Genomic DNA, 13,578 nt, shown 5'->3' with positions numbered 1-13,578 from the left:
AAGAATGCGTAGGAAGGCATCAGGCAGAGCAAATTAGCGTGACTGGGAAAATAAGAGGCAAAGGTAGAGGGTACAAGACAGAATTTGAGAAAATTCAAGTGATTTGGTGTGTAGTGTGTGCTGTAGTGTGCATAGTGGAGTATTGTGCACACTATCTGTATGTTAGTGTAGCAAAAAATTAGACCGGACCACGAAGCACTTTGCATACCATGCAGAGAGTTTATCCTTTCTACAGTGGGATACTCTAGTGCTAACCAGTAGAAATAAAAAGCAAGTTACACATAATTTTAAATTTTCGAGGAGCCACATTAAAAAAAAAAAAAGAAAGAAACAGGTGAATTAATTTTAAGAATAAATATATATATATATTTAATGTTTTATTTATTTTTGAGACAGAGAGAGACAGACCATGAGCAGGGGAGGGGCAGAGAGAGAGGGAGACACAGAATTGGAAGCAGGCTCCAGGCTCTGAGCTGAGCTGTCAGCACAGAGCCCGATGCGGGGCTTGAACCCACAAACTGTGAGATCATGACCTGAGCCGAAGTCGGACGCTTAACCAACTGAGCCATCCAGGCTCCCCAAGAATATATTTTATTTAATCATATTTCCAGATATTATTTCAACCTGTAATTGGCATAAAAGCTATTAATAAAATATGCTGCATCTGGGGAGAGTATTAAGTCTTCACAGTCCTGTGTGTATTTTACACTTAATAGTGCTTCTGAATTCAGACCAACCACATGTGGCTAATGGCTACTGTATTGGACAGTGCAATCCAAGAATATTTTAAGTGGGAAAATAATTTGATCAGATTTACATCATAAGGAGAATGAAGTGGGGCTGGACAGCAAATAGGGAGTTAAGAAAAAGGAGATGATGAAGCCTCAGAGTTGTGGGGTTGGGTTGGAAAGGCGTGAGATCAAGAGATACTTAGTAACTATAAGGCTAGCTGAAAGGTGAGTAGGGAGCCTAGATTCTTCTTCAGTAGACTTCATGGCAACTAATTTGACTATTTCCCTGGATGTATCATAAGGCCCTCACGTTCAACCTAGCCAATAATCCAGTATCTTCCCTGCCAACCTATTCCTTCATCAGTGGTCACCATTACCATTCCCTGTTACTACACATATATAATCAATCACCAAGTGCTATAAATTCCACCTTCAAAAGATGTCTTGACTCTACCTAACTCGCCCCACCTATTAACCACCTAATAGAATAGGTTCCTCTGCCACAAACTCCCATAGCATTCTGTGCACCTAATTTATGATGCTCATCACAGTTGAAATTATGTGCACAGGTTCTTATCTCCAGTGTATGAGGGCAGGAAGACCCTGTCTTGCTTGCAGCTGTATTCCCAGCACAGTGCCTGGCCTATGGCTGGAACTCTCATTTGTGTTGATATGAATGCCCAGCAGCCTTTTGGCTTAGCATGTGGTTCTCAAGTGCTTTGTAGAGAATTTAAGTTTCCAGTCAAGTTATCTATGGTAGGTAGCCTGGTAAAGTGGAAAGACATGGGTTTGGGGTCCAGCAACCTGGGCTTGAATTCTGGCTATGTCACTAGCATTTATAACCCCAGACAAGTTTAATCTCTCTGGGCCTCAGTTTCCTTATCTATAAAATGGGAAAAGTAATAGTACTACTGCCTAGATTGTTGTGAGGATTGATTAAATGAAATAATACACGAAAAACTTGGCATGATGTTTGACATTTAGTAAATGCTCAAGAATAATTTATTATTATTATTGAGATAACATTTTATTTGTGTTTATTGGCTCATCATAACAATGATTTTTATCAAGCTGCCATAGTAATGAGTATGTTGATATTATCACATGAGTAGTTATAATATATTGAAATTTAGTGGTTTATAGTATATTCTAAATTATTATAAACACTTATGCTGTATAAAATATTTCACTCTAGTAACTGATAAAGCATTCATGTTATACCTAATATGCCATTGACCATGAGAAATTAAAAAATCCACTTAAGTAAAAAGATTCATTAAATATGTATTATTTTGTATATATATTATTTTATAATATATATACACAATATAAATAAATACACAATAAATATGAAGTTAAAGGAAAGTGCATTTTTATTTTCCAGCAATATCACTACAGCATATTTTTAGTCTAATAGTTGAAATTGTTCAAAATATTTTCAGTGTTTCTGGTTTGCTAACCAGTAGAACAGCACAGAGCATATACAAAATTAACAATTACTTATGGAGTACCTGTTATGTGTGGAGCACTCTAATAGGTGTACTTTAAGGCATAAAAAAGAGGCATAAAGCATGGTTTCTGTTTTCCAGGATCTTATAATTTATTTGGGGAAAGATGTCTGAATCGAGTCAAACAGTTTGTGAATTAAACAAGCTGGTGTTTAATAGCTAACACCAAGGACTGCCTTGAGATTATACGTTAGAAATGATCAGACTTCTTAAAATTTAGCTTTGATAAAACCATGTTGCAGCAGGAGGGTGTAGGATCGTATGTTTTTTTTTTTTTGGTGACAGAAAATGGAATTGGTTATGTAAAGTGTGATGCCAGGCTTTAAATACACTGCCAGATGCCTTTCTATGTTGACAGCTCAGCTTTGTTGGTTTGCTTGCTCTCACAGAGGAGTTGGGATGGAACCGGTGCCATGTACTTCATAGGATGCGGTTATAATGCTTTTCCTGTTGGGTCCGAGTATGCTGATTTCCCACACATGGATGATAAACAGAAAGACAGAGAAATAAGGAAATTCAGATACATTGTACATGCGGAACAGAATGCCTTGACATTTAGGTATGAAATTTGTTTGCATGTCTTTTCTTTAAAATGTAGCAAGGGTTAGTTGAAATTAGTTTCTTTTAGCTATAATTTCTTTCTTTTTCTTTTCTTTTTTTAATTCTAAGAAATATTCTTCTCAGAAGTATAATTTCAGATATACTTGGTCTGGGCTGTCTGACCTGAGGCCATTGCCAGAGATCCTCCACACCTTCAAATTTGCTGAGCGAGTCAGAGTGGCCAAAATGAACAAATCAGGAGACTGTAGATGCTGGAGAGGATGTGGAGAAACTGGAACCCTCTTGCACTGTTGGTGGGAATGCAAACTGGTGCAGCCACTCTGGAAAACAGTGTGGAGGTTCCTCAAAACATTAAAAATAGACCTACCCTATGACCCAGCAGTAGCACTGCTAGGAATTTACCCAAGGGATACAGGAGTACTGAGGCATAGGGGCACTTGTACCCCAATGTTTATAGCAGCACTCTCAACAATAGCCAAATTATGGAAAGAGCCTAAATGTCCATCAACTGATGAATGGATAAAGAAATTGTGGTTTATATACACAATGGAGTACTACGTGGCAATGGGAAAGATGAAATATGGCCCTTTGTAGCAACGTGGATGGAACTGGAGAGTGTGATGCTAAGTGAAATAAGCCATACAGAGAAAGACAGATACCATATGGTTTCACTCTCATGTGGATCCTGAGAAACTTAACAGAAACCCATGGGGGAGGGGAAGGAAAAAAAAAAAAAAAAGAGGTTAGAGTGGGAGAGAGCCAAAGCATAAGAGACTCTTAAAAACTGAGAACAAACTGAGGGTTGATGGGGGGTGGGAGGGAGGGTAGGGTGGGTGATGGGTATTGAGGAGGGCACCTGTTGGGATGAGCACTGGGTGTTGTATGGAAACCAATTTGACAATAAATTTCATATATTTAAAAAAAAAAAAAAACAAATTTGCTGAGCGAGCCTGTTTTTTTTTTTTTTTTTTGGTCTTCCTTCTCTCTCCAATATAAAACTGCTTGGTGTTTGTCCTTAGGGTCTTCCACTTTCTCAGTTGTAAGATGTCCTTTGTTTTCTAAACCTAGAACGCATATACTTAGGAATATATAGATTTTATCATGAACCGAATTGCTTTAACATAGTTACGGTGAGAGATTATAACTGGCATCACCTCCTTCTGGTGTTCATTTAGATCATTTCCACAAACATTCCTCAGTCATTACCACTGAGGGAGTGATCTTAGGGGGTTCAAAACTGAGCGAGACATGGCTTGGGTCTTTGAGGAGCTTATAATGCGGCAGGAGGATAGAAAAGTGCTTTTGAGCCAAGGTGATCGGTTCTCTGGGAAATGCCAACACACAGTCCTGTGGAAATTCATGGACTGCTGCAGATGGAGGGGAAGTGAAAGGGGAAAGCTTTAAGGAGGAGCTGGCATTTGAGCTGGGTTCTGAATGTCTGGTAGGATTGTGGCAATTGGAGAGGCTTACCTGAAGGGAAGCCATCCTTGCTTCAGGCATAGCAATGGTCTAGAAGTAGGAAAATGCTTGTGTGTTTGGGAACATGAGTGTTCCAGTTGGGCTGGACTGTGGAGCATGTGGGAGTAGGTTGGGGCTGGACAAGGGAGGACTTTGAATTTAAAAGTGGGGAGTTGGAGGGGCGTTGACAGAGCCACCCTACCAATCACTTAGGTTGCAGGTATATTATTTAAATAGACCAGATGCATAACATTCTGTTGCCCTAGTCTAGGCAAGCAGAATGAGTCTGAACTGGGGAGGTGAATATGGAGGGCGGATGGTTGTGTAGGACAGCCGACTGAGAGCAGCAGAAACCACAGAACCAGGAAGTGTAATCCCCGTAGCTTCAGATGAGGGCATTTCTTGGTCCTAAACTCCCTCAGCAAACAGTTGCTCTGTTCTTTCCCTTGTGCTCTTCATTACGGGTTTACTTGCTTACTTTATGCGGAGGTATGAATCTGTCAAAGCCAAACGCTTGTTAAAATAAAGTATCCTTTCTCAGAGAGGGAATAAAGGAACTATAACTCAAAGCAGAATTTTAATATTAATTTATCAATTTAGTAAGCATTTATTAAATAACCAGTCGATACTAGATAAGGGTTAGATCCTTTGGCTACCATGATGAGCTAATGTCTAATCTCTCATGGTAAACTCTCAAAGAGGAGAGTTTCTAGCCCCTCATTCTGGTATTACAAAGTTCTTACTTATCCATTGTTCTTGCTCTCCCTCCCTTTCTCCCTCTCTCTTTCAGTGTCTGTCTTTTTCTGTTTTTATTTGTAATCTAATACTGAACATCTTACTAATTGCTTAGAATAATAAATGAATTTTAATTATAATAATTGTCATGTTCAGATTGTATATTAACATTTAATGAGTTTATATGTTTTGTATGTTCACTAATTTGGCAAGAATAAAGTTTATTATTGTTTATAATGCTGTAAATTTGTTTTAAAAGCAGCTCAGTTTTAGTATTTGAAGATTTCTCTAAAATATAACTATCATTGTGGAAGCTACCTTCCTAATACTTATAAATTTTTTGTAGGTGTCAAGAAATAAAACCAGAAGAAAGAAGTATGATCTTTGTCACAAAGTGCCCATGTGATGAGTGTGTACCTTTAATTAAAGGTGCAGGCATAAAACAAATCTATGCAGGAGATGTAGATGTTGGAAAAAAGAAAGCAGACATCTCTTACATGAGATTTGGGGAACTTGAGGGTGTTAGCAAATTTACAGTAAGTAGATACACATTTTTTTCAAGTATACTTTCTATACCCTGCTGAATATTTTTAGTGATTCCCATGCTTTTAAAGACTTTCAACAAACTATTATCACTGAGTTTATTTTTATGTGCAACTACTCATCTAATTACAGATTTTCAGCTTAGGATCTCTGTCTTATGAATCGACATGTCCGTAACAAGTTGCACATTATTGACCTTACAGATCCTGAATTGGTGGACCCTTTAGTGCCACCCGGTGGCTAACAAAAGAAAATCCCTCACCCGCCTCTTCCTCACCCTTCTGGTTTGGAGTGGTAAATAGAGATGAAAATAGTTTAGGATTACCCAAAAGACAGGGACCCACACAAATACACACACACACACACACACACACACACACACACACACACGTGCACTCACGACACATTTCTCATGGGAAGAATTAGAAAAGATAGAAGGGATTTAATATTTGATGTTTCAGAAAAAGTACTGAGATACTTCATGGAAAACATAGAAGTTTATTTTACTATTTAGTCTTTTAAAAAACTTTTTTTTTCTGGTTTATTTATTTATTTATTTATTTAAAATTTTTTTTTTTCAACGTTTATTTATTTTTGGGACAGAGAGAGACAGAGCATGAACGGGGGAGGGGCAGAGAGAGAGGGAGACACAGAATCGGAAACAGGCTCCAGGCTCTGAGCCATCAGCCCAGAGCCCCACGCGGGGCTCGAACTCACGGACCGGGAGATCGTGACCTGGCTGAAGTCGGACACTCAACCGACTGCGCCACCCAGGCGCCCCTGGTTTATTTATTTTTGAGAGAGAAAGAGAGCAAGCAGGGGAAGGTGCAGACAGAGAGGGGGACAGAAGATCCAAAGCAGGCTCTGTGCCGACAGCAGAGGGCCCAATGTGGAGCTCAAACTCACAAACCATGAGATCGTGACTTGACCTGAAGTCCGACACTCAACTGACTGAGCCACCCAGCGCCAGGCGCCCCTAAAAAACTTTTTAGAAACAATCTCAAACATACAGAAAAGTTACAAAACCACTTCAAAGAACTTTTTTTTTTCAGAAACGTTTGAGAGTAACTTGTTGACATGGTGGCCAGATCACTCTTGGGGCGCCTGGGTGGCTCAGTCGGTGGAGTGTCCAGCTTTGGCTCAGGTCATGATCTTGCAGTTGGTGAGTTCGAGCCCCACATTGGGCTCTCTGCTGTCAGGCTGTCAGCACAGAGCCCACTTCGGATCCTCTGTCCCCCTCTCTCTGCACCTTCCCTGCTCATGCTCTCCCAAAAAAAAAAAAAAAAAAAAATACTAAAAAAAATGATAGCCAGATCACTCTCAAATAGTTTATTACATATTTCCTCAAATGGTAGATTCTCCTACAAAACCATGATACCACCACAAAACTTGGGAAATTATCATTGATAATTTCATCCACAGATTCTAGCCAAAGTTTACCAGTTGTCCCAGTGTTCTATATAGCAAAAAGATCCCCTCTCCAGAATCATATGTTGATTTTTAATGATAATTCTGGCATTTAATGTAACACTTATATACAAGAATTTGCAGTAGATATAAAAGGCATATAACTATTTATAAATTTCAAATTTACATTCCTGTTTGAGTCCAGAGTGCCTGGGACATATAAGGCACCAAAAAGATATGTTTTAAAGTGTCTATTAGGGCACCTGGCTGGCTCAGTCGGTTAAGCCTCTGACTCTTGGTTTCGGTTCAGGTCATGATCTCATGGTTCGTGGAATCGAGCCCTGCATCAGACTCTGTGCTTGCAGTGTGAAGCCTGCTTGGGATTCTCTCTCTTCTTCCCTCTCTGCCCCTTTCCTGCTCTCTCTCTTTCAAAATAAATAAATAAAACATTTAAAAAATAATAATAATAAACTGTCTACATATGTGTATACATATACTTATATATTTATATTAAAAATTTTGGAATTATAACAGCACATTGCCTAGGTTTTGTGTGTATGAAGTATCATAACTATTTACCCTTTTTATTTTTGTCCTTTATTTTTGTTTTTTTATTTCCAGTTTTATTTAAAGTTCATGATTTTTTTAAAAAAGGAGGGCCCTGAAAGAAAGGAGAGATGAGCAAGGTGCCTCTTTTGTAAAAGCAAACAAAAACTTACATCCAGCTAGTCAAAGAGAAATCTCTGGTTTTGTGTTTTTGTTTTCTGTCTCTTCATTCCTCCTGAGGAGTAGAAGGAAATAGTTGTTTCACATTCTCTCCATAAAGATTAAATGACCTGGCTCTTCAGGATTGTGACAGACAGATTAAGTGAATTCTGAAATATTTTGCTTACTGGCGGATTTGAGTAGCTTTCTCACTGTAAAGACAATGAAGAGGTCAGAAGAATGTAAGATATAGGGTGAGAGAAGCAGAGGGAGGCAGGAAGACAGAGGGTGTGAGGCCCCTCGGCAGAGATGGGCCAAGACCCACAGGAGTACCCCACTCAGGTGCACACGATTCTTCTCTGTGCTCCTTCTGGTGAAGGTTAACTCTCTCCTCCTTTTCCTCCTTCTCCTCCTTTCCCTCATCTGGCCTGGTTTGCAATATTATGTAAATGACTTAAGCTCCCTGGTTAGCTAAATGCCTAGGTTTTTTTTTTTTTTTTTTTATAAATACCAGAGACTAACATGAATTAGTATTCATTCTAAATTTGAATGTCAATAATGGTTATACTTATTTTTAGATTGTCAAGAGTAGTATAGGAATGTCCAAAAAATTGGTTTTTTTTTAAGATTAAAGAAAATTGAAATTAATTTTGTTTGGAAAACTTGCTTTTCTCCTTGAGGTGTTACCATATACCTTGAGACGAGTGATTCTGTTCTGTGGGGTTGTTGCAAACTAGGCTAGGGCTGAGCAACAGTATTTTCAAGAATAGATTTTACCAGTGTAGACCCATGTCCTTATTCAGAAGCTTTTGTTTTGTTTCTATTTAATACATGTACATTTTTCTCTATTAGGTCATATTACTTATTTTAGATTTATTTATTTTGAAAGTAATATATGCTCATTTTAGAGGACCAAGGATGTAAAGAAGAACAGATATTCTCTTACAGCTCATAGATACTACTGTTAACATATTGCTGTATTTTCTGTGTCATTGAGAATTCTTCAAAAATAATGTTTAATAGTTATACAATATTCTAACTTACAGATATAACTTATTTAACCATCCTCCTGTTGTGAGGCACCTAAATGGCTTCTAAGTTTCTTAAAGTTAGAAATAGTCTTTTTATGATTATCCTTAAATATAGATTCAGTGTTATTAGTTTTTACTTTTCCAAAATTAGTAGTTTGACATGTTTTGAAACATGCCTTTTTTTTTTTTTAAGTTCATATGTAATTTTCCACCCCATGTAAGTCCTCTTTTTCCTGGTGCTAATCCCAACCATCCCATTTCTTTTTTTTTTTTTTTAATTTTTTTTTTCAACGTTTATTTATTTTTTGGGACAGAGAGAGACAGAGCATGAATGGGGGAGGGGCAGAGAGAGAGGGAGACACAGAATCGGAAACAGGCTCCAGGCTCTGAGCCATCAGCCCAGAGCCCGACACGGGGCTCGAACTCACGGACCGCGAGATCGTGACCTGGCTGAAGTCGGACGCTCAACCGACTGCGCCACCCAGGCGCCCCAGCAACTATCCCATTTCTATAGGCAACCAACCAGTTCTAGATGTCCTCCCTTTCCAAAGACTTTTTTACCCATGGAAAAATGTTTGTCTTGTATCTCGTTCCCCCTCAAGGATCATGATAGTTTGATGAACTCATTGATGCTTACAGAAGGCACATTGAATTGTGCCTTTCTAGACATAGTGCCCTAATAGGCCTTTTTGGTCAAGTCATTAGTAATTCTGATGATGGGGATTTCTAGCCAAGTGAGAAGGGAAGGGCTGTGCCGTGACGTACTGATTACACTCAGTTTTTCTTCTCAGTTGCCCCACGCTTCTCGGTACTATCTGAGAACAATCAGGCTTCCCTATTTCTTTTTGAACGGTTGAGATGGAATGCTGTAATCAGAGGACATATGGTATATGGTGTGATATAACCATACTAAAAGGCAAGATTATCTTGGTCGTACTTTCTCTTTTTATATCTCTCTGGCTGTTATAAGATGCCATAGGACCTGGAGATGGAATGTGGTGTGGTGGAAACTCTACAGTGTTGGGCAAACTCAGATGCTAATTCTGTTGCTGCCCTTAGTGGGCAAGTCACTACACTTCTCTGGTCTTCTGCTTCTTTACCTTTAAAATGAAAGTAAAGGATCTTTAAAGTTCCTTCCTTCCTGGGAATGCAAACTGGTGCAGCCACTCTGGAAAACAGTGTGGAGGTTCCTCAAAAAATTAAAAATAGACCTACCCTATGACCCAGCACTAGCACTGCTAGGAATTTACCCAAGGGATACAGGAGTGCTGATGCATAGGGGCTCTTGCACCCCAATGTTTATAGCAGCACTCTCAACAATAGCTAAATTATGGAAAGAGCCTAAATATCCATCAACTGACGAATGGTTAAAGAAATTGTGGTTTATATACACAACGGAATACTACTTGGCAACGAGAAAGAATGAAATATGGCCTTTTGTAGCAGCGTGGATGAACTGGAGAGTGTGATGCTAAGTGAAATAAGTCATACAGAGAAAGACAGATGCCATATGTTTTCACTCTTATGTGGATCCTGAGAAACTTAACAGAAGACCATGGGGGAGAGGGAGGGGAAAAAAAAGTTAGAGAAGGAGGGAGGCAAACCGTAAGAGACTCTTAAAAACTGAGAATAAACTGAGGGTTGATGGGGGGTGGGAGGGAGGGGAAAGTGTGTGATGGGTATTGAGGAGGGCACCTGTTGGGATGAGCAATGGGTGTTGTATGGAAACCAATTGGACAATAAATTCCATATAAAAAAAAAAATTCCTTCCCTAAGAATATTGATTCTGATCCCAGAAGTCATATCATTCAGGGTCATTTAGGGTCATTATAGGGACTGGTTGGTATGAACATGCTGTTTTTTTTTTCCTTACATTTAAAAAAAATGTTTTGAGGGACGCCTGGGTGGCGCAGTCAGTTAAGCGTCCGACTTCAGCCAGGTCACGATCTCGCAGTCCGTGAGTTCGAGCCCCGTGTCAGGCTCTGGGCTGATGGCTCGGAGCCTGGAGCCTGTTTCCGATTCTGCGTCTCCCTGGCTCTCTGCCCCTCCCCCGTTCATGCTCTGTCTCTCTCTGTCCCAAAAATAAATAAAAAACGTTGAAAAAAAAAATTAAAAAAAAATGTTTTGATATTGACAACAGGATGCTGAAATGTTGTTTATTAAATCCTTCTTAAACATATAAATAAAAGGTTTGTACCCTTTTACAGTGGCAGCTGAATCCATCAAGAACTTGTGTGGGTGAACAAAATGAGCCTGAAAGCAGAGAGAGTAAGTATTTAAAAGTCTCTTATTAAGCTAAGTCTCTTGTTGCTAAGAAGAAAGGATACATAGTGAGTTTTAATGATCAGGTGTTTGAAATTGTGGTTGTAGATAGACCATTTTCTTTTTGCAAGTTAGATTTTTGCCATTCAAGTTGTTTACAAACATTTGTGTATCTACTATATGCTAGATTCAATGGAAAGTGCTGGTTTACAATCAGTCCCATAGAATCTGCAGTTTAATACAAATAATCATGCACAAATTGAATATATAAATTAAATTTATATGAAAGAGTAAACAACAATGCTCTTCTATACCAAACAAAAGCTTGCTGGACAGTTAGAAAGGACAAATGTGTATAATTAATACAGATGGCTCTAAGGCCAAATTAGAGGATATATACTTTTTTATTAGAGTAAAGGCACATTTGCAGAGATTGGTCAGACAAAGGAAATGCTCTGGTTATTTGAATAATCTAACTAAAATCATCTCAGCTACCATAAATGAATTACTTACTAGTCTTCAAAGCTTTATTATTTGCATATTAACACAGATATTTTTAATGTAATGTCAACTTTGGGAAATCTTGTAATTCCTTAGCCACATAATTTTGAACATTAGTTGCTGCTATACAGTATTATCTTTAAATATTAGCTATGTTATGTGTTTGGATTCTAGGTAAATGGAAGTTAATTATAATAAGTAAAATTTTTTTGATAATAACAATGATTTGATTACTCTGAAAAGTTAGGAAATATAAAGGTCTTTGTGAAAAGAATTCCTATTCTATAATTTCCATGCAAATATCTTGATTTTCTGTGTTCTGAATTAACTTTACTTACTCAAGTAGTGTATTTTTTATTTGTAATCTGGAAAAAAATACCTACCCACTCCATCTTTTAAAAAAATTAACCAGGAAAAAAAGAGAAAAAAATGCAAAGAAAAATACATGTGGATCTGATTAAGGATTGTGTATTCAATAACAGTGTTTGAGGGGGTCAATTAATAATTCCCTGTTGTTAGGGAAAGGACACAATTGGCACTAACCATAAAAAAGATGAATTAATTTATCTATGTTAAAATTAAGAACATCTGTTCATCAAAAGATGTCATTGAAAAAGTACAAAGGCAAGCCATAGAATAGGAGATGTTTGCCACTTAATCATCAATAAAGGGCTTGTATCTAGGATTTATTATTCCTAGATCACCAAGGAAAGGAAAACATGCTGCGGTTAGCAGTCCTGAGATTGAAAGGCGAGGTTGTGATAGGGAGGGCCAAGAGCAAGGCTTCTGCTTTGTTGGCAATGTTTTATTTATTGACCTGGGTTAGGGTCACATGTTGGTTTACTTTGTGACTGTTCACTGAACTGCAAGTTCATGTTTTATATATATTTTGGAACAAGTGCTTGATAGCAACAAATAATATTCCTGTCTCTTTTTAAATTTTGTAACACCATTATTGAGGTAGAATTTGTATATCATATGTTTGCCCTTTTAAAGTACAGATTTCAGAGTTGAGTGAACCCGCTCGTCAGTAGGGCAGATACTGTACTACCAGGGTGAGTTTTCTGGAGTCTGTTCTTCAACAGTTGAGAATTTTAAGGTAAAATAAACATGAGTGTTCCTTTTGAATTTAGGCATTATTTTGATCTTATAACCTATATGACTTTAACAAATACCCACGTATTTGAAGTGAAACTTTCCTGACATTGAGTTATTCTTGAACGCCAGACGGTGTGTTGAGACCCATACCTCCCGGTGAAGATCAGCACCAAAGCAAAAAGCTGTGTCTCGGGAACCGCTAAGAAGGCCTGTCTAGACTGGAGTGAAGCCTCAAGAACTTTTATTGCACTTTTAAAACTCTAGCCTTGTTAACTCAGAAAATAAGGATGGATTTTATGAATAACTGGAAAAAAAATTTAAGGAAGCTACTTTATTATCACCATATGAATGATGTTAATGACAATATTTTTATTTTAGATTTGTCTGTTTTCCAGAATATAGTGGTGTGGTCTTTTATTACATTAAATGAGGTAGCAATAATTTAATGAGATCAATTTAATCACCTGTTGAGGTTAATTTCTCCTTGTCTTAGCTTTACATTAGCCAATTTTTTTAGAGGGGCTGGTTCACTGGGGTCACATCTCAGCAGAGAATTCTACACCTTTTAAAAAATATTAATTCCTTCAGATTATGAAGGTGATAATTAGTAAACTGCTCCAGGGAAGTAAATGATGACCTGGCCATTTTTAAGTCAGTGTATGGCTCACCAAAAGTTCACATTTATTATACCTAAAGCTTTTTAATAATCAGAATTTAATTAGGATTGAATCCTAATTAAATCATAATTAGGATCATAAAAATGAAGTTGATATACGTGATCCCCATTATAAAAGTATATTCCTGACAACATTCTTAATTTTCTTTTAAAACTCTTCCAATATGTAGAAATCACAATGATTTGTTGGACTAGGGTGTTATATCACTGATTTGGGATAGCAGTAGGAAGAAAATACTGTTCTGAGGCAGCACTGATTCTTGAAGTCATTCACACTGCCAACTTTGGTTAGGATGTTAACAGTGAAGAAATAGTCTGGAATATTGAAACTAGCCTTTTTTGAATTCCATTCACCAATGCTG

At 37.8% G+C, this 13,578-nt stretch overlaps 1 protein-coding gene across 2 annotated transcripts in view; it reads left to right on the top strand.

The window, feature by feature from the left end:
* CDADC1 (cytidine and dCMP deaminase domain containing 1) overlaps positions 1-12,991 on the top strand; it is a 45,317-nt gene extending 32,326 nt beyond the window's left edge. The window contains exons 7-11 of one of the 2 annotated variants that reach the window (XR_002154353.3): positions 2,629-2,798; positions 5,340-5,529; positions 6,589-6,698; positions 10,887-10,947; positions 12,670-12,751. Coding sequence is in view for 1 of the 2 variants with exons in the window: in XM_003980370.6 (XP_003980419.1) it covers positions 2,629-2,798; positions 5,340-5,529; positions 10,887-10,947; positions 12,670-12,743 (495 nt within the window). In the remaining variant the exon portion in view is untranslated. Of the gene's footprint in view, positions 1-2,628; positions 2,799-5,339; positions 5,530-6,588; positions 6,699-10,886; positions 10,948-12,669 lie in introns of both variants that reach the window. The other variant, XM_003980370.6, reaches the window with a different exon arrangement.
* The last annotated feature ends 587 nt before the right edge of the window (positions 12,992-13,578 follow it).

The sequence above is a fragment of the Felis catus genome, chromosome A1 (assembly GCF_018350175.1).
Source record: "Felis catus isolate Fca126 chromosome A1, F.catus_Fca126_mat1.0, whole genome shotgun sequence".
In the NCBI taxonomy this organism is placed as follows: Eukaryota; Metazoa; Chordata; class Mammalia; order Carnivora; family Felidae; genus Felis; species Felis catus.
Note: the sequence above shows the minus strand (reverse complement) of the source record. Positions and strands in the feature narration are given on the sequence as shown.